At 46.5% G+C, this 23,492-nt stretch overlaps 1 protein-coding gene across 1 annotated transcript in view; it reads right to left on the minus strand.

Moving 5' to 3' along the window:
* DST (dystonin) overlaps nucleotides 1-23,492 on the minus strand; it is a 436,433-nt gene that overhangs the window by 111,337 nt on the left and 301,604 nt on the right. The window contains 11 exon segments of the mRNA XM_032463323.1: nucleotides 1,686-1,809; nucleotides 7,376-7,552; nucleotides 8,530-9,060; nucleotides 10,230-10,496; nucleotides 11,189-11,422; nucleotides 13,434-13,586; nucleotides 14,825-15,058; nucleotides 16,239-16,388; nucleotides 16,566-16,781; nucleotides 16,924-17,073; nucleotides 17,200-22,650. Coding sequence (XP_032319214.1) covers nucleotides 1,686-1,809; nucleotides 7,376-7,552; nucleotides 8,530-9,060; nucleotides 10,230-10,496; nucleotides 11,189-11,422; nucleotides 13,434-13,586; nucleotides 14,825-15,058; nucleotides 16,239-16,388; nucleotides 16,566-16,781; nucleotides 16,924-17,073; nucleotides 17,200-22,650 — 7,687 coding nt within the window.

The following is a 23,492-nucleotide window of genomic DNA, read 5'->3' on the forward strand; positions in this document are numbered from 1 at the left end:
ACTTTTCACTGAATTGAGATTGTTAAGTGTGGGTGACTTAAAGGGACAATCACGCTCCTATTGTGAAAACAATGAAGCCCCCCAGAATGCAGATGAGGGAAGAGACAGCGTTTAACAGGCACCAAGATGTGGAGGGCAGACAAGTTGGGGGTCCAAGCAGGAGCCCTGACCCAAAAGCCACAGAGCAGATAATCTGAACTGCAGGTGATGATTGGCAGGTGAGCTGTTTCTCAAATGTGTGTCCACAGAGCAAGGCTGGTTATCCCTTGAGCCCTGGTGGGTGAGTTCCCAAGCAAAGTCAGCTATTTCAATAACAACGCACACGACATTGCCACTCAACTATAATGTAATCGAAAAAAAATTTTAATTAACACACTGTGAGTGTTAGTTTATTTTTAGACTTCTTGGTGTTAAAATACTGTCACAGAGGTAAATTCATAATTTCAGTCATCAAACATTCTTTTAGAAAAAGGTACAAACACAATTGACTATAAGAATGTTATTTTCTTCAGTGGTTGCTTTTCTTAGACATCAAATAACTTCCTCTATATCCTAAACATACCTCTCATTTTCCTAGAAAACTATGCCAGAGAGCATTTTAGTTTTCCAGTAATGCAACATATGGATTTTAAACAAATAAAAGTGACCCTGTGTACAATTAACAATGGGAACAAATGTCAAAACGCCTGTTCAGATAACAGCATTCCACGTAATATAGTCTTTTTTCCTCCCCCAAGTCCTTGTGTAGCAATGGCTGCCAACGCAAGATGTCAAGACTGAGATACAGGGACAAAATGTGAGATCTTCCACTCATATTTTTATTTCATACGTTTGTTTTTATATTTTTGTGTCTTATAATTATAATGCATATAAGATAATAATACGTATATATAATTTATAAATACATGTGCATCCATGAATATCTCTACACACATGGGTGCATGATCAAAGACTCTGAATGTAAGAATGGAAAAAAGGTTCCCCTTGTGTGGAGGGGTTTATTTATTTTGTGGGGGGAGATAATTGGGTTTATTCACTGAATTATTTTCTTAATGGAGGTACAGGGGATTGAACCCAGGACCTCATGCGTGCTGAGCACACGCTCTACCCCTGAGCTACACCCTCCCCCGTGGCGGGGTCTCAGAGGAGCAAAGTTTCACTCTTCTCTTCATCTAAAATTTCCACTCAGATTTTCATGCAAGCTCTCTTGGGGTGAAACATGTTACTCATATGCTGTGTTAAGTTTTTCATTTCATGCGTAGACATGTGTAATAACCACAAACCACACATTTATATATATAGAAAGCAGCAAAGTCAAAACAAAAAAATATAATAATGAGCAATGTTAACTGGTACCCACCGTGCGCTTAGTTTAAACTAGATACTGTGAGTAGATAAAAAAATATATAAGGATAATATACAACAGCTGTTCTCTCAAGAAATGTACTCCACAGGGAAATAAAGAGTTTTTGCCTCATTTCCTAAATATGAACTAAGCACGTAAGGACCCTGCTCCCCAGACCCTCGTACACCTGCCACGGAAGATGTGCATGGCTTCTCCCAGACCTTCCTGCAGTGAAAGGACACGGCAACCCAGACTCCACTAGCGGTGTCTCTGTATCCCTTAAAGACCCCTCCACCCGGAACGTGCCTGTGAGGCCGGAAACGAGGAAGCGGACACTCACCCAGCGTCTTCTGGATGTCGCTCTTGGCCGGCAGAAGAGAGCCCCTGGCATCTAAGAGCACTTCAGCAGTTTTTTTCAGTTTCTCGACAGCAACCTGCTGACTTGATATCTGTCCCTGCAGAGCCTGGAGGATGGAAGGCCTCAGTTAGACTCAGGAGGAATGAGTACCAGATTCCCAACATGAAAAAAAACAAGATTCACAGTGAGACAGTGAAACCGGACAGAGCCAACTTGTCCTCGGTGGAAACTTACACCGGAACTTGTGGAACAAGGTCAGTGGTACAGTGGCAGCGGGGGGCATTCAAATGCAGCCCTGAAACCCACCCTCCGCATACGGCCATAATACTGAGCCTGATTCCCGCTCCTGCGACCTCTCCCCTCAGCCTGGGAGCCCGTCAGGCTTTGTGCAAGAGCCCCCCTCCCACCAGAACACAGGGACAGACACGAAACCAACAAGCCGAAGACCTTCGGGGCCATTTCTGACTCAGGGTAAGGAGGTAGTTCAGGGCTTCATTTCGGTAGATCCTGACTCAGTGCGGAGTCGTATTTATTTCTGTCAATTCAACAGAAGGTGTAACAAATTCAGAAACGCGTGCAACGTTTTGTGAAAATACAAAAGTCCAAACAGACACCAACAGACCTCCCTGGGGGTGGCCCTGGGGAGGGGCCAGGAGAAAGCGTGGATTTGGGCAGAAGAGGAAAGAAAGGAAATGTCCCTGCAGGATGCACAGAAGGAAGAAAAACGGAGACAGAACACAGAGGAGGCGGGAGGGTCTCCTGCAAGCTGTGTGTGTGTGTGTGTGATAAGGAAACAGTTACAGGACTGGAAAGGCCTCAGCGTCGGGCTGAGGGGTTCACATCTCATCCGCCCACAACGGGGACATGTTCAAGGCCCTGGGGGAGGGCTGGGCGTGCTCACTGTCCTGTGGGAAGGCGAAATCAGTCACGCTGTGAGGGGCGTAGTAAGTGGGGAAGAAATGAAGCAGAGACACCTGTTCGGGGCAATTTCAGCAGCAAAAAAAGTGTGGAGGGCCTGCTGAGCCAGGAAAGCAGACCCGGTCTGGGTCTGGGGAAGAGTCCCCAGGACTTGATGACTGACTACCTAGCACTGTGGTCGCCACTAACGACAGGTGGCCTTCAAGTTTAAATGAACTGAAATCAAGTAAACCTAGATCCCCCATTCCTCGGCTGGACAGGCCACGGCTCCAGTGCTAAGCAGCCAGGTGTGACCTGTGGGTACCACGCTGGACGGAGCAGACTGTAGAACGTGTCCATCACTGCAGAACGTCCTGCCGGGCACCCCCGCTTGAGAGGACAGCAACCAAGGGTGAGAGGCGACCAGAGAGAAGGAGGACCAAAGTTTTTGAGCCTTGGTAATTAGCCCAGTTTTTTTTTTTTTTAAAGTAGGAACGAGTGGAGGAGCGAAGGAGAGTGTATTTAGAGACAATGACTTGAATGTGCTTTCAGGACCCTCACATGGAAAGAGCCAAGCTGGAAGGGGAGGCGACTCAGGACGCGGGCGGGAACAGACGGAAAGCACTGAGGTCAAGACCCACGAGGATGCAGGGAGTACACAGACTCACGGAGGATGCTCATGTGTGAGTGACGTGGGAAAGAGGGAGAGATGGAACCAATGAGGTTGAGGGGGATGGAAATGGGCCTGGGACGGGTCTGTCCCCAAAGCTTAAAGGAAGAGGGACAGTGAAAAAGGTTGGCAGAGTCAGCCGCTTCAGAGGGGATCGCGGAACCCTGACCTGCTTAGCAGAGGCCCCTGTGGCTCCATGAAGGAGCAGAGGCCCGGCCAGGATGCCGAGTCTGGCTCTGCATTCCCGACACCTCGGTCCACGCGGGCTGCCTGGCACTTCACCGGGGGTGCGTGAGCCCTTTCTAGCCTCACGTGCTATTTCAGGTTCAAAGTCCCACCTTTCCAACAGCAGATGGGCTCAGCCCTGGTGTGGGACCCAGTTCCCCGGGGCCCTTGAATGTTTCCATGTGGGAGTAAACCTAACTCCATCTCTTTCCCTTCATCACCACCCAGGTGGAACCTGGGGCTCTTCCCTCCTTCCCACACGCAAAGCATCCAGCGAGCCCTGACCATCTCACCCACTTAATATCATCTCCTGTTCCATCAGGCTTGCGCTCTGTGTTTCTGGGTCACTGCAGGATAATCTCCCGCATGAATGGAAACGCACCCTAATCACGCTCTCTGCGTCTGGTCTCTCCCCTGCTGCGGCCCCCGGTGGGTTTTATGGAGGATGCACGCCTAACCGTCTCACTCTCATACCTTCCCACTGCTTCCTAGTAAAGGGTATCCTGCAGCCTGCCATCGGTGGTCCGACAAAATCCATCCCTAATTCTATCTTCAGTCTCCTCTTTCTGCACCTGCCGTTCCAGAAACGTGTGTATGTCCGGAGGCCCAACAAACCATGACCAGGACAGGATCCGCGACCTGAATCCCAGAGCCGACAGCTGTGCCAAGAGGCCCGAGACTCCGCCTCAGACTGATCAGTCTGGGGAATTCTCCCACAGGTTTAATTACAGTTAAGTATCAGAAATTCTTCAAGACAGCGACGTTCCCCATAACCCACTGCAGTCTGAACCACACGGACAGCTTACTCGCCTCGCACGGCTGTTTAGGAAATGAAATAAACTTAGAGGCCCCTCCCCCAAAATATTTTTTTTTAGAATGCGAGTTCTCCGAGGGCAGAGAGAGGGTTTTAACATCTTCGCGTCTTCACAAAACCTAACAGTGGGCCTAGCATGTATATGTCTCTGAACGAATAAATTTATGTTTATAAAAACATCCAGTTCCAGAGATGGCCCTACCATCCTGAAACTTAGAAACGGATTACAAAAGCGTATCTTCTTCACTTCTTCTCTTCCTAATTATGTTCAAGAGAGCCAAGAGTTTTGAGTTCCTGAACTAATGGTACCAGGTTTTAATTCAGCTACAGTGGTGGTTTATAATACCACTTTGGGGGTGGAGGGTGTAGCTCAGTGGCAGAGTACACATGTTACATGCACAAGGTCCTGGGTTCAATCCCCAGTGCCTCCGTTGAGGAAAAAAACAGTTCTCTGAAAAAAAATTAATACCACTTTGGAACAAAACTGCAAATTAAAGTGTTCATCTATTGTTTTGAATGTATTTCAATAAATTAAAACAGGAGAGAAGCGTCTGAGGCAGGGCACACTGTAAGGCTGTGACCTGGTCTCCAGCCTGGGCCAGAGAAGGGTCAAGTCTCTAAAGCTGTGGGCACTCGTCCATCCTCTCCCAGAGGTCGGAGCAAGCCTGGAGCTGTCAGTCAGGGTGACCTGGCCAGTACCCGGCTCTGAACCCAGGCTTCCAGACGGGGCCCAGGATCCTGCCTTTCTGTGCTTCGCAAGGAATGAAGGCTTCATTTTGTCCGCTGGGTTCCCTGGAAGCAGATCTGGCTACTGTCATTACAGCCCAGTGGCATCAGACTGCTGACCACACCACCAACAGTTATTTGATAGTAATGCTGGTGTCCATGTGTCATTGGACAAAAATATTTCAAATGAAGCGCCTGGGTGCCCAACTCACATGCTTCATACAGCAGGGTCTAAGGAGAAGTGAGTGTCATAAATGCAGAAAAGACGGACTGTTCTGCAGTGGTCTTAAGTGTTTATATTATTGTTAAAGGAAAAATGGGAGGGTGTAGCTCAGCGGTAGAGCGTGTGCTCAGCATGCACGAGGCCCTGGGTTCAATCCCCAGGACGTCCATTAAAAAATAAAAAATAAATAAAAAATAAAAAATAAAAATAAGCCTAGAATTAACCCATGCCTTTTTTTTTTTCATTAAAAAGCCATAGCATTCATTTTGTTGGTTTTTTTTTTTTGCTTTAGTTACATTAAAATTACTTTTATACAGGAGGCAATCGGTTTTCTAATACAGATCTAACTGAAAATGTGTTCTCTCTACTGAATCTACTTTCCTATACGAACAATACCTAACTTCCTAATTCTAATTCAGTGTAACCTGGACCATCTTAACAATTATTTCCAGCTCCTGGCTTTTCCTGTTAAAATCGTGGCCTCAATGTCACAACATCTCCTCTGCCGGACACAACACTGTCCTTGGACAAGTCATCCAGGTGGGACTGAAAACTTAATCAAGACAAGTCTGTTCTTATGCTTGTGGGAAAGAGAGAGAAACAAACAAACAAAAACCCCTCAGGACTGAAAATGCACCCCTGAAGGGAGGCGGCAACCCCTGGGGGCTACATCACCATCTATGTGGGACGCTGACCCGGGACCCAGGACATCGCCCTGGCACCTCGTGTGGGGTCAGGTAAACCAGCCCAGGAAAACGACAGTGCCCTCCACCCCTCACCCCAGCCCCCCTCCCTCCTCTCACCCAATGATCCTCGCCCTTCCTCTGCTTGGCCTCAACCCGCCACATTTCACTCCAGAGTACAACTTAGCTTTCTTCCAGCCGGAAGCCACTGGTCTCAGGCAATACCTAATATTAAGCTGAGTCAGTAGGGTACCTGTTTCCCTCGTTAACAGCACAGGAATGATTTTTGACTCTGTAACCAACAGGTGCAACCAAACTCTGAGAAGCAGTAGTTTAACTGGCAATACAGCGTTTACTTTCTCTCTAGGGCAGCAACCAGCTACTGCTACCCACCTGCTAAAAGGAAGCACGGAATAAATTTAAGAAAGGAAGCTTCCAAAGGCAAAATTATTGGCCAGGTGTAATAAGAATGAAATGTGTCAAAATCTTCTCCCCTTACGTTAGCATTTTAAAATAAGCTTGAAATGCAAAGAATATGGCCCTCACTCCATGGAATTTATTATCTCTGGGAAGATTTTTTTTTTAAGTGTGAGATAGTTGACGTATAATATTATGTTAGTATCAGGTGTACAACATAATGATTTCACATTAGTAGATTTTGCAAAATGATCACCAACAATGTCTTGTTAATATCTGTCACTATACATAGTTACAAACTTTTTTCTAGAGCTTTCAAATGTAAAGATTAAATGTTAGAAAATAAAAGTGAGTTTACTGTAAATTAATTGATAAAACTACTGAAATTCTAATTTTAAAAAATAAAAATAAGGTAAGCTTGACATGTACAAAATGGACTAGACTCTCTCAGTGTGTGTGTGGCTGAGATCTGTACAGTTACAACATTCCCACGTCGAGTCTGCACTTTCAAAAGGGCAGGTAGTGTCCTGGAGAAGTGGGTTAGGTGATCACTCAAATCTGTACGTCTGTGAATCGGGGCAGGCGGGGAATTCAACAGGAACTCACGCTGAGTGTGACAGGGGCACCCCCTCCGTCCCCTGTCCATTCGTGAACAGACACTCATCGAGGACCTAAGAGGCCCAGGCACTGTTCTAGGCCCTGGGGAGACAGCAGTGAACATGCGATGAACAAAATGAATCAGTCTAAAGACCATCAGTGGCCCAGACAGCGCTGGTCTCCGGAAGGAGGAAGTGGTGGATACAAACCACAACAGCCACGTCCCACAAGCCAAACCACAGAGAAGAAATGATCTCATCGGAAAGAGAAGTGAACGGATGGTGGAGAACCAAGCAGTGTCCACCCCGCACTCCAGGGAGACGGACACTCTTCCCTTCCCTTGGGGGAATAATCACAGAAGTGGGGAGACGGAAGGTTTCCAGTGGGACGACGGTGGGGTGGGGTCCCTCCTTTGCTCACCTTGGTCTCTTCCAGTTGCCTCTGCAGGTTTTTAGGGTCCACAGCGATGGGCTCAGATAAGTGTTTGCTCGCTGCAGCCTCGCAGGCCTGGAGCCCGGAAAGAAGGCCACATGAAGCATCTTCATAGTGTTGGTATTTGTCCACCAGATCTTTGAGGTTATTCCCAAGGACGTTGCACTAAAAAAGCAAGAGAGATCCGGGTGGGGATTAAAATCCACTGCTTGATGTCGAATACCTGGGAGCCTATGCATTATATGACCTGCAACACACCAGGCTTCAACCAAAGCTAGTGAAAACAGTAGGGCTCAGTATGAAGACACAGCCTCTAACAAATCAAAAAGTCCCCGTAAAAACAAGGAGAGAGCTTAGGTTTATACCAGCTCAAACACACACACGTGCACAAGGGCTGAGTCTTCCCCCAAATGCGAGGATTCAGGTACCAATCAGCAGAGGCAGCTCGTCTTCCAGGGTTCAACCCCACGGGGGCCACACGCCAGGTGTACAGATTCGTATCCGGTGCCTCACGGACCACTTCTACATGCCGCACAAGACTGACTGACGCGAGGAGGGAGAACAAACTAGACCAGAGCGACGCCAAGGCCGAGAGACAACGACGCTCGTCAAGCCCAGCGGTGTAGCTGGGGCGCTCTGTTCAGCTCACATTGTAAACAGGGAAATGTTTCCTTAGTTTTGGGTTGTTTTAAACAAAACTCCTACTAGCCCACAAGGATAACAGAGGCTGAAACAGTCTGTTAGCAATTAAGTATTAAAATAATACACCGATCAAATGTATCTGTAAAGCAAAGACGTGGGAACGGGAATTACCGGAGAGGAAGCTTGAGTTCAAACCGCAGCCCAGTCGGCTTAGAGCCAGAGTGCGAACGCCCCCTGGTGGTCACCTTGGGGAAATACAGCATCTTATACGTAGGGAAGCCCGGAAACCACCCAAAACCAAATACAGAACTGTACGTTGCTACTTTTTAAGCCCATCTTTCCGAAGTAGCAGACGCATAAGACTGAGAGAAGTGGGATGAAAATATCTTATTTTCCCTGCTTCAGCTTTCAAGCTTCTGACTCCAAAACGGAAGGTCAGGGGACAGTGGAAACTGCTGGCACAGACTCGCCATCCCTTTAGCAGCAGAAAATCAAACTACCTTGGTGTAGAGAGTCCGGAAGCGCTCGGTGGCGCGGTCCAGCCTGCCCTGGACCTCTCTTTGGGCGGCAGAGGCGTCCAGGTGGCCCCGCTCGGCCCCGCCGCACGAGCTGGCGGCTTCCAGCACTCTGTTCCCGGAGATGGTGATGTACCGCAGGTCCCCTTTGTGAGAGATGACGTCCTCCGAGAAACTCCGCTGCCTCTGCAGCTTGGCCATCAGGCCCCCGAGGTCGTCGGCGCCCGCCTCCAGGTTCTCCAGCTCCTGCTCCGCCTGCTGCAGCCAGAGCTCGAACTCGCCCGCGTCGCCGGCGAACTTGTCCAGCTCCTCCCACAGCGAGCGGCTCAGGCGCACCCGCGTCTCGGCCGCCGCCAGGGCGGCGTCGTACTGCGTCTGCAGCTCCCGCGCGGTGCTCTGCAGCTTCTCCCGGTCCTCCGGGGGCAGGTGGTGGCCCTGCTTCTCCAGCAAGGCCTGGGCCGCCTGGGTGGCCACGAGGACGGCCTGCTGCTGGGCGGCGATCTCCTCGTGCCGGGCCTGCGGGGGACAGCAGACGGCCAGGTGGTCAGAGGGGGCGCAGGGGCGGGGACCGGGGAACCTGCCGCCTCGAGTTCTCTCACCCCTGAGCCGGTCTGCAAAGCCGACTGAGCCCAGTTTTAAATCCAAACTCCATCCCTTACTGGATGTGCACCCTCCAGCAAGATACCTCACTTCTGGAAGTTATGGTTTCCCCGGGTGTAAAATGATAATAATGATAATAACCACCACCACCATTTCCGCATCAGGACAATGACAGCCTCACTCTACAGAGCGCTGGGGAGGGCGGCGTGAGTCCAGATGGGAGGAGCTCAGAAGATGCCTGGCCCCCTGTGACTGCTCCGTAAACCTTCGCTATTACTATTACTTCTGTGAATTCCTTACAACCGTGCTTCAGGTAGAACACCACATAAGTCAGACCAAGAAGGACAACTATCATATGATATCGCCTCTGTGTGGAATTGAAAAATAAAATTAAAAAAGATACAAATTCTATTTTCACGGGCATAGAAAACAAACTATGGTTACCAAAGGGGACAGGGCAGGGGAGGGATAAATTAGGGGTTGGGGCTTAACGGACTCTCATTTCTAGATACAAAATAGACAGCTTAGGGCCGCAACTGAGTCTATGAGCCCCCCAGGAGCCGAAACTGGCATATCCCCTCTACTTTAAGTTCTCGTTGCAAACAATAAAGGCTGTTTGCACCAAATAAAATAAAATAAAACAAAACAGATAAGCAACCAGGACCTACTGTCTAGCACAGGGAACTATATTCAATTTCTTGTAATAACCTATAATGGAAAAGAACCTGAAAAGAAAATTTATATACATGTATATGTATCATTGAATCACTTTGCTGTACACCTGAAACTAACAATGTAAATTAACTACACTTCAATAAAAAAAATCAAATACTCAAAAGTTAATAAAAAATAAAATAAATTTAAAAAATAGAAGAACGCCACAGCCATGAGTTTATTTCCCATTGTTCTTGACTTGCTTAGAACTCTCACAGTAACTTACATCGACATAATGACAGACCTAGAAAAAGGACTTGCCCCTCAATGGTCACTGAGGTCTGAAACGGTAACTCACGGGCTAAGTCCTTCCTGTCTTTACAGGCCTGAGAAGAGAATCTAACTCGAGTCATCTGTTTCAAACAACGCACCTTCATCTTCTGGTACTGCTGGTTCAGATTCTCCTCGGTGGTTCCAACTCGCCCGTCAACCTCCATCTCCAACACGTTACCATTAACTTCATCCTCTTCTCCAATCACTGACGTGCCATCCCCTTCTCGAAAATGCATCCCGTTCTGTTCCATCACCTGTTTCTGTTCCATGCCTGCCCTTTCAGAGTCTCTGTCAACACTGGACAACCAGTCCAAAAGGTTCTCTATTCTGCTTCTGTTCTCTTCCAGCTGTTTCACAGCTGCAACCTGGGCAGGGAAAGTTCACAGCAGGGATTCCTCAGTGTGGGCCAAGGCTTTCGTTTCAAGACATCCCCAATGCAAGTACTAAGATCTTTTAACATTAGAGTGGGGAACCTGAACACACACACACGCTGAAAACTGAACACACTGAAATTAAGCCTTTCAGCCACTGGCAGTCACTTTCAAGTTTTCATCATTCTTAAAAACACATTCCAAAATTTTTCATTGCCATCGATGAGACCACACACATTTCACACGCAGAAAGCCTCACAATGCCACGTAAACTTTTTTAAAAAGTTCAACCCAGCCTACAAACTACTATGTATAAAATAAATAAGCTACAAGGATGTATTGTACAGCACAGGGAAGAGGGCCAGTATGTTGTAACAGCCATACAGAGTATAACCTTTAAAAATTGTGAATCACTATGCTGTACACCTGAAACATGTAATACTGTACATCGACCCTACCTCAATTTAAGAAAAACATTTTTTTTTTAAGTTCAACAAAGCCAACTCTTCAAACTTTGTAGTTTGGTCAGTTACATCCATGAAAACCCAGAATTCTAGTCCCTGGTGCTAACTATACCCTTCGTGAATTGAGGTGCTATTACATCTATCATTTTCTTCTTTTTTTTTTAAACACCTGTCATTTTCAATAAAGCCCCAGAACAGGGCACCACATATTTGAATAAGGACCTTTTCCGTTTCTTCCTTGATCGCCGTCTTCACCACTTTCTCCAGCTCTTTTTTCGACTGTTCTGCCTTCAAATTAAGCTGTTCACACTTCATCTTTGCTTCTTTCAGTTTCTGCTCAATCAGAGCCTTGTCTTCTCCTGACAGCCTTTCCCCGCTCTCTTTTAAGAAGTTCTCTGTGTTTTTCACTATTTCCGCCAATGCCTGGGCACTTCCTTGCATGTCTTTCTGTAATTCCTGATAACATGAAAGAAAAAATAAATCTTAGTAAATTACTGCCCACTTCATTCCTCCAGAACTGCACTTCGAAAAGAGGGGGCGAGCAGAGGGGGACCCAGCACATACAGGTTAAAAAAGCATACTGAACAATATGTTAATTTGAGTTGGTTTTTAAAAATCACAATATTTAAGATCATTTGAAATCTTAAACGCAGCATGAAAGGTAGGAGATTTCACATTATCAAATGGATGTGGTCTGTAAAACACTGAAAACAAGAATGTACTGAGTATATAATCCAGGCAAATTCGTACACACCAGATTTTTTTTTTTACATTACGTGAGTCCATTTATAAAAGCTTTTAAATATAAGGTAATATTATTTATTCTGTTTCTAAACATTTATTTTTAACATATACCTATTGCTCAGGATAAAAACAAATAGTTCTCTAAGTTATGAACAAAGCTGTTCCTAAGATAATTTCTATACTAAGATGGTTTCGTCGTCTACACGCCAGAGCTCTATGACATGTAATGTCTGCTCCGCCCTGGCAGGTAAGAAGCTCAAGGCTAAGGTCCCTCAACAGTCAGGGCTCCCCTCTGTCTAGATTTCTCGGTCAGTTTTTCTTTCCTTGTCCTTTACTTTACACTTTCAGTCCATATATTGTACTATGTTTGAGCCTTTGTATTATTTTTTCTCCATACTTTTTTAAGCCTCCCCAAGTTTTTCTGGGACGTATCTGAATTGAAAGAGATACTGTCCAGTTTTCCCAGCAGCACATATTGAAGAGACTGTCTTTTCCCCACTGTGTATTTTTGCCTCCTTTGTCATAGATTAATTGGCCTTATAAGCGTGGGTTTATTTCTGGGCTCTCTATTCTGTTCCATTGTTCTCGGTGTCTGTTTTTTGTGCCAGCACCATACTGTTTTGATTCCTACAGCTTTGCAGGATAGTTTGAAATCCAGGCACATGATAACTCTAGCTCTGCCGTTCCTAAAGGCTGCATTGGGTACCTGGAGTCTTTTGTGGTTCCATACACATTTGAGAATGATTTGCCCTAGTGCTGTGAAAAATGTCATGGGCATTTTGATAGGGATTGCATTGAATCTGCAGATTGCTTTGGGTAGGATGGCCATTTTAACAATATTGATTCTTCCAATCCATTAATACAACATATAAAATAAGTAAGGCACAAGGATATATTGTACAGCACAGGGAATACAGCCAACACTTCATAATAACTTTAAATGGAGTATAATCTACACAAATGTTGAATCACTGTGTTGTACACCTGAAATGAATATAATATGGTAAATCAACTATACTTTCACATAAACAAAATGTTTTTAAAGAAAGAGATACTCTTTACTGAGCAACGACTATGTGACAGCGACTGCTGGTCACTTCACACACAATATTTACTTGACTCTGACAATAACAAAGCAATGGGAGTGTAAGTAATGAAGACACTGAGGCTCGGAGAGATTAAGTCATAAACCCGACAACCTGCAGAATCTGGGAGTTGAACCAAGAGCTATCTCATTACAAGGAGATTGTTCTTTCTCCTGACACCAAAAGAAAGATTTCTTTCTCTGTCATGATTGTTTGCTCCTTCAAAAGAGCAAACTTCAGAGAAAGATGACAGGAATGAGAAGGAGCTGGGAAAGAGGAAGACCCCAAACTGAAGGCTATTTCTCCTGACTTCAGGTGAATGAGTTGGTCTCCAATGGATCCTGATTTTAACTCATCACACAAGGTTATTTCCACGATCAAACCTCCTTTATGTCTCCTCTACTCAATATCTCACCCCCAGAACAGTCCAGAAAACTACCTGGCTGGCTGCAGATGGAAATGTAACTCTCGGGATGAAGTTTCAAGCTCCGGCCTGGGGGAGGGGGGGCGGTCTTAGCTGTGCCTTGCCTCAGGAAAGCTAAAATGATGGCTCCCTCCCAATAAGCCCCACTGCTCTCCAACTACCCGTCATCGAACTTCCCATCGGCCAGACCCACTGATGCGAGACTCCGCCCTACCTCTTGCTTGGACTGGTATTTCTTCAACTCAGCCGTGCCGTCTCCGATCACGAAGGCCTCCTGGTGGCCTATCAGGCGGTTCTCGGTTTGGGTGAGGAGATCGCATATCCCCTGGAGCTTCTCCTTGTACTCCTGCTGGCGTTCTGCCACCATCTGAAATGGGCGAAACCAAAGCATCGGAAATGTGGCCACCGACTCAACTTCACTCAAACACATCCTGCAAGCTTCCCCTACACGAGCCTCCCTACGTATGCTGTAAACATGATGGCAGTGGGGTGCAGAGCACGCAGGCGACGTGGAAAGTGAGCACGTGTCTCAGACACGAGGAGGGAGACCGTGTTTGGACGACACTGCTCAACAGAATACTGGCCATGCATAGGTGTCAGAGATGGAGCTTCTGACCGACAGACAGGAAGAGACGTTCCATTTTCTCAAGCTCTGGAAACCTGCGACACACACAATTAATTCTGCAAAAGGATATCAAAACAGAAGTTAGTCGTGATTTGTCTGTTAACATATTTGATACGTGTAGATAGGTTATCATGCTGGAGACAGAGCCTGTGCTTCTGAAAGTTAAAATAAAATAAAATAAAATAAAATAAAATAAAACAAAACAAAACAGGAGCACTGCATGCGAGATCACTATGTAATCACTCTAGCTAATTCCATTCCCACCTCTTTGCTCAGTAGTGCCATTAGTCATGGCACTGTAATAGAATTCGTTCAGTCTTTCTAAGAGATTAATTTAGTGATGACCTGCATCTTTCATTTTCCTATTATGTATACACTCGTTACTCATTCTCTAGTCACATATGACATTTACCAGGAGCTGGGCAAGGTCTTGAGGGTTCTGAACTCTTTCTTTTATCAATGTCCCCAGCACCACGGGGTAAGCACTGTTGCTCCTTCCAAGAGCCCAAAGAGAAAACTGGTTAAGGGACTTGCCCTGGGTCACACAGCGAGGGAGTGGTGAAACTGGGGTGTAACTCAGGCAGCCTGGCCCAGGGCCTGGCCCTAAACCTGCTATGACATTCCACCTCCCAGAGGTAAAAGACATCCTTAACCTTCTCCATCCGCACGTTCATCAGTTTATCCCTGGAAATTTCTCACTGCCTTCAGACTTCCTCCTCCTAGGAAAAAAAATCCAAACTCTCCCTTGAAAACAGTAGTTTTAGGGAGTCATGAAAATTAAAATGGACAAATGAAAGCATTACTGTGGGAAATAATACTTGCATCCGTGGCAGCATCTCTACCTTATACCCTGTCCATCAGTCTCCGTTCCAGAAAACCTTTCCTGTCTTCTCCTACCCGTGAGCCTTGGTGTCTACACCACAGGTTTCACACCGAAGAACTAAAAGCAGAGCATTCCAACTCCACAAAGAAAGGCAGACCTTCTGGTCATCGAGAGCTTGTTCGAGCTGTAACTGAGTCTCTAAATGTTCCACCTGGGTAGTTACTGATTCCCGGACGTCAAGAAAGCACTTCTGAGTCGTGTTTAAGAGCCTGAGCAGTTGTTTGCTTTGGGTGGGAGACAGGTCTTGTGCGTGTTCAGAGATGAAAAACTGCACATCAAAGGCAGTGGTCTCCAGCTGTGTTTTGCTGTGTCCAAGGTCTTTCAACACATTCTGCAAACAAAACGGTATGCGTCACCAACAGGGAGCTAAGCCATAATAGAAAGTTTGTATTAACTATAACATTTATTATAAAATATGCTTCTTATATCAGGAACTCAAGCTTCTGCCAACATTTTCTCCGTGATTCAATCAACCTATTCATTAGTAATAACTGATAGTGATGAAATTATTTAAATACTGAGACAATTAATATTCTATAAAAATAATCTCTTTCTGAATATTTTAACACTGGCAGAGACAGTTCCTTAAAATGTAACTCCGACAAAAGGGAAAGATCTCACTTGTGTACATTTAGCACACTGAAGGGAAATCGCAACATTAAAATACTATTTGCTGACGTTTACAGTATCCGTGTAACTGTGGTGGCACATAAACTAGACTATGGGGAACTTGCAACATAAATTTAACAGGGCAGAATTTTTGACTCGCAGGCCAGGTGTGTAACTGATCTCCATTCATGAATGTGCTGTTCAAGTCAAGAACTTGGAAGGGAAAAAAAAGCATGACAAAAGTGACTACTACTATGATGTATTTATGTGACTGACTTAAATTACTATGTCTTTATGCGACTGATACATAAATAAGTACACAAATACAAATCTCAACGTTCAGTGGAAGTATGAGTTGTATTAAGGCAGCAGGGACAGTGTCATAAAGCTGTGATGATTTCACAGCTGTGTCGCTATGAACAAACATCTCTTAGAAAGAAAGGAAAAGCTGGAAGCCTTTCTGCTAAAATCTGGAACAAGACAAGAATGCCCACTCTCACCACTTCCATTCAACACAGTATTGGAAGTCCTAGCCAAAGCAATCAGACAAGAAAAAAAAAAAACAAAAAAAACCAGGATCCAAATAGGAAGAGAAGAGGTAAAATGGCCACTATATGCAGATGACATGATACTATATAGAAATATGAAAACGAATTTATGTATGTATGTGCATGACTGGGACATGGTGCTGTACACCAGAAATTGACACATTGTAATTGACTATACTTCAATAAAAAATAAATAAATAAAATAAGATACTACATAGAGAGAAAGAAAAGTTTATAGCTTTAGCAAAGTCACAAACATCTTTTCTAAACATGAACAACATTTCTAAACATGTTATATTAAATCCACAGGTTTTTTTTTTTTAACTTACTTGTCTTACTTATTTTGACACTTGCCTTGAGAAACTCCAAGCTTTTCTTTATACGTTCAGTGTCCCGAATGCTCACGGTCTCAATACCCTCCACAGACTGGCTCTTCTCTGATATCCAACTGGAGAATGACTTCAGTTTGTGCAGAAACTCCCCATGAGAAACTGCTAGTTTAGACTAGAAAATAAAACTGTGTGTTCATTTCGGTCTGTCCCCAAACTTCGAATTCCTACAAAACCTGATTATGTCTTAAGGGCTTAACAATTTAAAAATAAAATGCTTCATCCTGTGGCTAAATTTCCAACTTATCAATTTTCTTTCCAAACCCAAGTTGTGACCCTGTGGGAGACCTACCGTTTCAGAGTCGATGGCGAGTGTGATGCGGTTCATTCTTTCTGAGGATGTGGCCCTGAGGGAGGAGAAGGCTGTCTCTAAACTCTGGAGGCTCATACTCAGTTCCTTCAGAGGTCCCCTGGGGAAGTCACCAGGCAGAGACTTTAAAAAGTCCTCTGTCAACTTCATGTCTTTTCTTAAAATCACAGCCATTGGAGCCAACCCCAATTCAAAGGTCTGCAAAACATACATATCCCAGGATCCATTCAGTGAGCAACACTAAATGTAGCCAACATTCCAAACATAAAAGTGCTCTGCTTAATTTTCCAAATTAACACCAGCCCACTACCCTCCATAACTGGCAGCAGACAATTCTTACCTCTAACTGTTTCAGTTGGTTCTTCAAAGCTTCCAGGTTGCTGTCCGGAGACTCCTGGTTGTCCAAGGGGGGCTTCATATCTTGAAGCAAAGCCAAATACTGGGACATTTTTGACGTGTGCTGTAGACACTGCTGCAGCTCGCTGGCAAACTAAACACAAATTCAGACATTCTAATTCAACAGCCTTTATGCGGGGCTTGAAAGCAAAGAAGACAGATGGGGTTATTCCCAAATGTTCCATGCAGCTATTTTGTACAAAAGGTAAAGTCAACTTACTTGTTCCATCGAGCTGTCTCCAGAAGCCATTTCTTTTGACCCTGAAGCACATTCCAGGTGGTCTGGAGATTCAGGGCACGGATCCCCCAGCCTCTTATCTCCCGGCTGTGCTGATGCACCAACAGGAGGGTTTCCTGGCCCACCTCCTCTCACATTTTGTAAATGAAGGGGGCACTGGTCTCTTCCCTTGCTTGGAAGATCATCAAGTGTGTGTGGCTTCTCATCCACCATCCCGGAACCAGTGGGTGATTTTTGATTCAAGTCTCCAAACTGTCCTACTCTCTCTGAACATCCATCCGCAAGCAGTGTGGAGAAAATACTTTCAAGGTGCAGTCGCAGCCCTGTAGATGTAACACCTCTTTCCTCTGGTTCGCACTCCATCTGAGTCAATTCTTTCATCAGTTCAAACGCTCCTGGCGTTTTTTGGCCACACTGATTTTGCTTAAGCACATCAAGCAGCAGCTCCGACTTCAGATCTGCAGTCCAGCGTGGATCATCTCTGCTCCCTGTTTTTAGTTCTGGTGAGTTATTCATGGGGGACACGACAGAATAGTCCCTGGTTTCAGACTCGCCAGGAATATCAGATGCTTCGTTTATCAACTGTGCTGTGCAAACCCTTTTCATTAAGTTTTTTATTAAAATTTTAGTATCTGCATGGGCTGAAGGGTCTCCAGCCTCTTGAGGATTCAGATGACCATCTCTCAGTCGATCTTGTAAGATATCCTTCACATCCTCAACAAACACTGGAGACAGCTCAGGACTCGGAACCTCGTTTTCCTGGAGTCCTGGAGACAAGGCTCGTTCCGTTCTTGGTTGCTGAGCAATTATTTCTTCCTCATTGTTAATTTCTAAAGATGAGTAGCCGGTGCTTAAAGTGTCCCTGGAGTTGCTATTTATTATTCCACTTGTGCAAAGTTCTGACGGCACAGAATCAGCATGCTTCCCGAAGCCTCCCACACTTCCGAGAGGTAAGACTGAAGGCGTGCTTTCGTCAATTTCTGGTGTGAACTCGGGAATTCCTGTTCCTCCTTCTGAGATGCTTTCTTTAGAACAAAGATCCTTCCGTTGGACCATCTCATTCGGGGGAGAGGCTTCTTGCACGAGAGCTGCCTTCTCTTTGGCATCCTTAACTCCTAACTGTAAGTGATCCTTTGGGGGAGGGGGAGCTATTGGAAAACAGCCTGGGGCATCTTCATTTGGTTTCCACCCAGCTTCTGCTTTTACATTTCGAGCACAATGGTTTAAAAAAGCAAACAGATCCAGCTCTTCCTCAGGTCCATCAGTGAATGAATCTTTCTCAATACTTGGAGACCCTTCAGACACCGTGACGTCTGGAGCAATCTCATCGCTGATTCCATGGGAAGCTGCTGACTCAAATATTTCTTCAAGATTCTCAAACTGAACAGGACTTTGACTGACTACTGTTGGCAGATTCTTTGGTTCATCTTCAAAGGCCACTGTCGCTTTTTTAATGCTTCCTTTCTGATGTTCGCTCTCTGTGATCTGCGGGTGTGGAAACTGACTGCTGACTAAATCAAGGCTCTCCCTTGTGCTTTCCCTGGGCAAAGGCTGGAGATATTTATCATCTTCTACAGGACCTTCTAAAAGCACTTCTCCTTTATCCACGCCCATTTTACAAATCGAGGCTTCCTCTTCCATCAGGGTACCGGTCTTGTCATCTCTCTCTCTAATCGGATCGCCTCCACTTCCGTGATGACCTCTGTCAGTTACAGAGACTATGGGTGACAAACGGCCTTCCTCCGCAGGGTTTCCTAGGAAACCGGGCTCAGGACTAATGATTTCATCAGAAGATGGGTCAGTCGCTAGTGGCACCTTCTCAAAATCTGGACCGCTGCCTTTCACAGGCTCCGCAGAGCCTGGCACTCGGGTCAACCTAGCCCCCGCGTTCTTCCGATCACCATCCAGCCCCGAAGCTATACTTCGGACACCGATGGGGCCAGAGTTGTTTTCCGACTCAGCAGCCTTCACAACAGGCAGCAGTGTATCCTTAAGGACCATCTCATGATTCCACAGATTTTCTTTGCTTTTCTGAACAGCCTCCGTCGTATATTCTGGGAGGCTGCTTCTTTCCATAACCGAGCTACTCTGACGACTCGATTCGAGCCATAAAACGTTTACACTTGGCTGTTTCTCTAAAGAACTCTGATCGTGCTTTTTATGCGGGAGAATCACTTCACTGCGACGTTGACTTCCGTGACCGTCTTCCTCCTCGAGTGCCGCGGTAGCACGTGCCTGGACATCCGTGTGGTCAGCCTGGTCCTGGCACGCGGGCTGTCCATCCTCACCTCCCGCTCCTTCGTCTTCAGTGTCACCACCGTCATCGTCATAATCGTCACTGTTTTCCAGATCATTACTGTCACACAGAGGGTCCCCATAACTTTCTTCACTCTGCACAGATTCTAAATGATCGGTATCAGATCTAAATTCTTGTCCAGTTACACTCTCCTCTTCTCTCCAGCAGCCAGCGTCCTCAGGTTTTAGTGCCGCTCGGAAGCTCCCTTCTCTTCCTACAACGTTGTGGTCAGTCCACGAGTCCGACTCCGCACCCTGCAGGCTATCTGTGCTGTCCCTTTCTGAGACGGTTTCCATCGCTGGTCCGTTCATCTCGGACAAGCCAACTGAATGGAAGTGTCTTCTTTCACCAGAATCTGGTTCCGCTTTCTCGGCACCGATGAGAAAATCCTGCAGGGATCCTACTGCCCCCTGGACCCCCATGGAATGTTCACTCCCTTTAGCGACATCGTAAAAAACCTCTCCAGGAGGGGCCGGCCCATCGTCTTCCTCTCCCAGGATGTCGCAGTCCTCAGGCTGCAGACCATCCCTGTCATCGCCCTCAAGAAGCAGAGAATCATGGTCATCGTCCTCAGACAAAGGAGTGTCATAGAAGTCATCCTCGCTGTCACTGTCTGTCTCTGTGTCGCTCTGCCGACCGACCAGCAGGGAAGTTTCGTAGTCGCCAGCACTGGTGCTGGCCAATTCTCCCAACACCGATGGACCAGTGCGAGCCAGGCTGACGTGATCACCGCCGCCCCCCGGGGTCATGGCACAGGGGTCCTCCTCCACCGCGGACTCAGGCCACTTGTCCTGGGAAGCAGCGAGAACTTTTTCACCTTCACCGTAAGTATCCGAACCATACTGATCATCCTGATGCTGCCCCTGAGGATGACTGGAAGCAAGATTTAGAGATTTCTGCACAGCGTGTTCCCCCTGTAAACTGATGTTAATCGCTGCAATGCCCAGAAACTCGTCTTGAAACTTGTCTCCCATTCCTGGATCCAGTAACGTGGTTTGGTCCTTGAACGGCAGTGAAGAGGCTTCACGCTTATTTCCACTGCTCCCTGTGGCGTGTACATCGCGTAAACTTCTCTGCTCGGTCCTCAGTTTATCGTGACTTAACAGGGCGCTTAGGCGGGGGGAGTAGTCAAAGATGGCTGGACCCCTGCTAATGTTATCTTCAGTCTCCATTTCATTCAAATCACAGATCCTACTAGTTTTTGCCTCCACCATAGGGCTTGTTATCAAATCACCTGCAAAGTTTTGAACATTTTTAGAATGACCACATTCACCTGCATGTTCCTGTGTTTCCATGGGACTTTGCTTTTCACCATTTTTAAGTATGTTTTCAGAGCCTGGTCTCAGCACACTAACTCCAGCCAGTCGGGGCTGTATGAGGTCTGATCCCAATCTGGGAACACACACACTGGAGGAGTTCTGAACTTTAGGATCGGCTGCTATCATACCTGCCGGATTTTCTGACTGGCCAAATTCACTCCTGATAGCGTTGCTTCCCATTTCATGAAATTCTTCATCTATGACATGTTTTCTGTTTTCAGGGATTTCTTGATGCTGGGGTTCTCTGCGAGGACATTTCTCCAGACTACTTGGTGAAGCTGCACCTTCATCCATTTCTTGACCTGAAGCATTATTCAGAAACACACCAGGGTGTCTTAAGACATCAGGACGTTCTTTTCCGGGCATGTCCTCATCAAATTCTGCAGCACAGCCTTCCAGGAGCATCCCGACTGCTTCGTCCAGGTCTCCATCGTACAGCAAGAGCCTCTGCCCGGTGTTGGCGTCCATGTAACTGTTGATCATCAAATAAGACAGGAATAATTTTTTAGTCTGTTCTGAGCTCTGAGTCTCCACTGGCTCCTCTCCCTCAAAGACATCCTCCTCCTGCCTGTAGTCCTGGACCATGGATGGCTGGAATTTACAAAAAGAGAGCCACCGTCTGGCATTTCTGCAAGCTTCCACGTCTCCCAAGTCTGGCATCTGATCAGGCAGTATTATACTTTTCAAAATCGCTGCTGTGCCGTGATCTATAATTCCCAGTTCCATAGCAACATCCAAATCGAGGACTTGAGAAGTTTCGGGAATATACAGAGCAGCTATCTTCTGCCTGCCGTCCAGGATCTTGTACGCCAGTTCGTTCGTAATCAGCTCCTGCTGCAAGGAAGATGACGTGGGGAAGATTTCTCCAGAGTGAGGCCAGATGAGGCCCACGTAGCCTCGCTGAGCCTCCAGGACCAGGAGAGCACTGCTGGGCGTTATTAAATCGCACTGGACCGCCTCGTCCACCGTCAAACGCTTGGCGGGGCTGGAGTGGATGATCCCGCCGGTTTCGACCTGGTAGGTGAGGATGCTGTTGGCCATATCCCTGTCCATCAGCCCCTCCGCCACCGCCTCTTCCACTGTCAGCCGCTGGCCAGACGTGCCGCCGATCAGACCCCCCGAAAGCAGCTGTGCGCCCAGTAACCTAAACACGGTCTCGCGGTCGATGAGGCCTTCGTGAGCCGCCCTTAAAACGCTCACGCTTCTTCCACCTTTTAACGTGACCCTGCCTCCTTCTTGCGGCCTCACGGGCAGCAGCCGCACCCCGGTGTTTTCCTGCAAAATACTCCTTTGCATCATGGCTCCCAGAGACAGCTTCTCAGCGGTCGAGGGGTCGATGAGATCTTGGCTCGTGTTCTGCCTCTCCAGGACTTTGGAAAACAACGCCGAGGAAACCAAGCGCTGCTGGAAAGCCTTCTGCAGGGTTAGCTGTTCTCCCGTGGCTGGGCTGACCAGGCAGCCCGTGGACAGGAGCATGTCGAGAATTCTGACAGCCGTGGGCTCTGATATCACGCCTTCAGCCAGAGCCTCGAGCACCGGCAGCGTGGAGGACGACGGCACAGCGGAAATGATCTCCTTGGTCTCATTCAGCTCCCGGAGGCGGCTCAGAATTTGCTCATCAATAAGGCCGTGACTTTCAGCATCTTCGAGGCCAAAGCACTTCCTTGATTCTGGTGAGATGAGACCGGAAATCATCAGCTGCGTCTCCAGCAACCGGATTCCTGTGTCGTAATCGAGGAGGCCTCTTAAAACTGCCTGGAAGACGGAGAGGACCTCTCCTGTGGTCTGGTCAATGGTGCCCGCGATCACTTTCTCCAGCTACAAGGAAAACACGAAACTCTCAGTCGGTGACACGAGGGTGGACGGGGCATCATGAAACTTCATTTTTTTTTTTTTAATAAATAACACACATCAACAGAAAATCCTCTACTTACCGGGGCGCAGGCAGTGCTGTGAGTGTTAGGCAGCTCAAATGCACAAGTGATCTATGTCAGTGATCTATTCAACAGCACAGGATGTGATAAAAGCTTTGAAAACGACATGCATCTGTGAATTGAAAACTTAACATCGTGTACATTAACAAGGTTAGTGAGCACACAACGGAGGAGATGGTGAGGGTGAGGAAACAGGACGCACACCTAGAAGGCAAACCATGCTTTCTGCAACTGGATGAGATTAGTCTACCGACGTGAAAGAGAGTTTTATACCCCATGCTATCGATGTTTACAGCATACCGACTTTTGCACAGATAACTCAAAACTAACGAACCCGAAAAATTGGTACATACCCCCAAAATGCGACCCATAGTGCGTAAAATATTCCAGGGAGTAGGGAATTGAATATAAAGATAACTTTTTGAATATGGACTATTGCATTGAATATTGTGACTATGCAATGTCAAGTTTTAAAAGTTTAAGGATAGGCAAATTTTCAGTGATTTCTATTACAGTTTAAGAAAATGCTGGAGCATCCTTCACTGTCCAGTATGGTCCAGAATGACAAATAAATCTCCTGGTTATCTCTGAAAATCAGACACACCCCCAACCCTCCAACGTCACCTCTCGAGCGGACTCTCAGACTATTTCATACATCATATTTATACAGTAAAATACCTACAACAGCAGTAGAAGGATGGCTTTTAGAGAGAAGTTAGAAAAATG

This window comes from Camelus ferus, chromosome 20, assembly GCF_009834535.1.
Source record: "Camelus ferus isolate YT-003-E chromosome 20, BCGSAC_Cfer_1.0, whole genome shotgun sequence".
NCBI lineage: Eukaryota > Metazoa > Chordata > Mammalia > Artiodactyla > Camelidae > Camelus > Camelus ferus.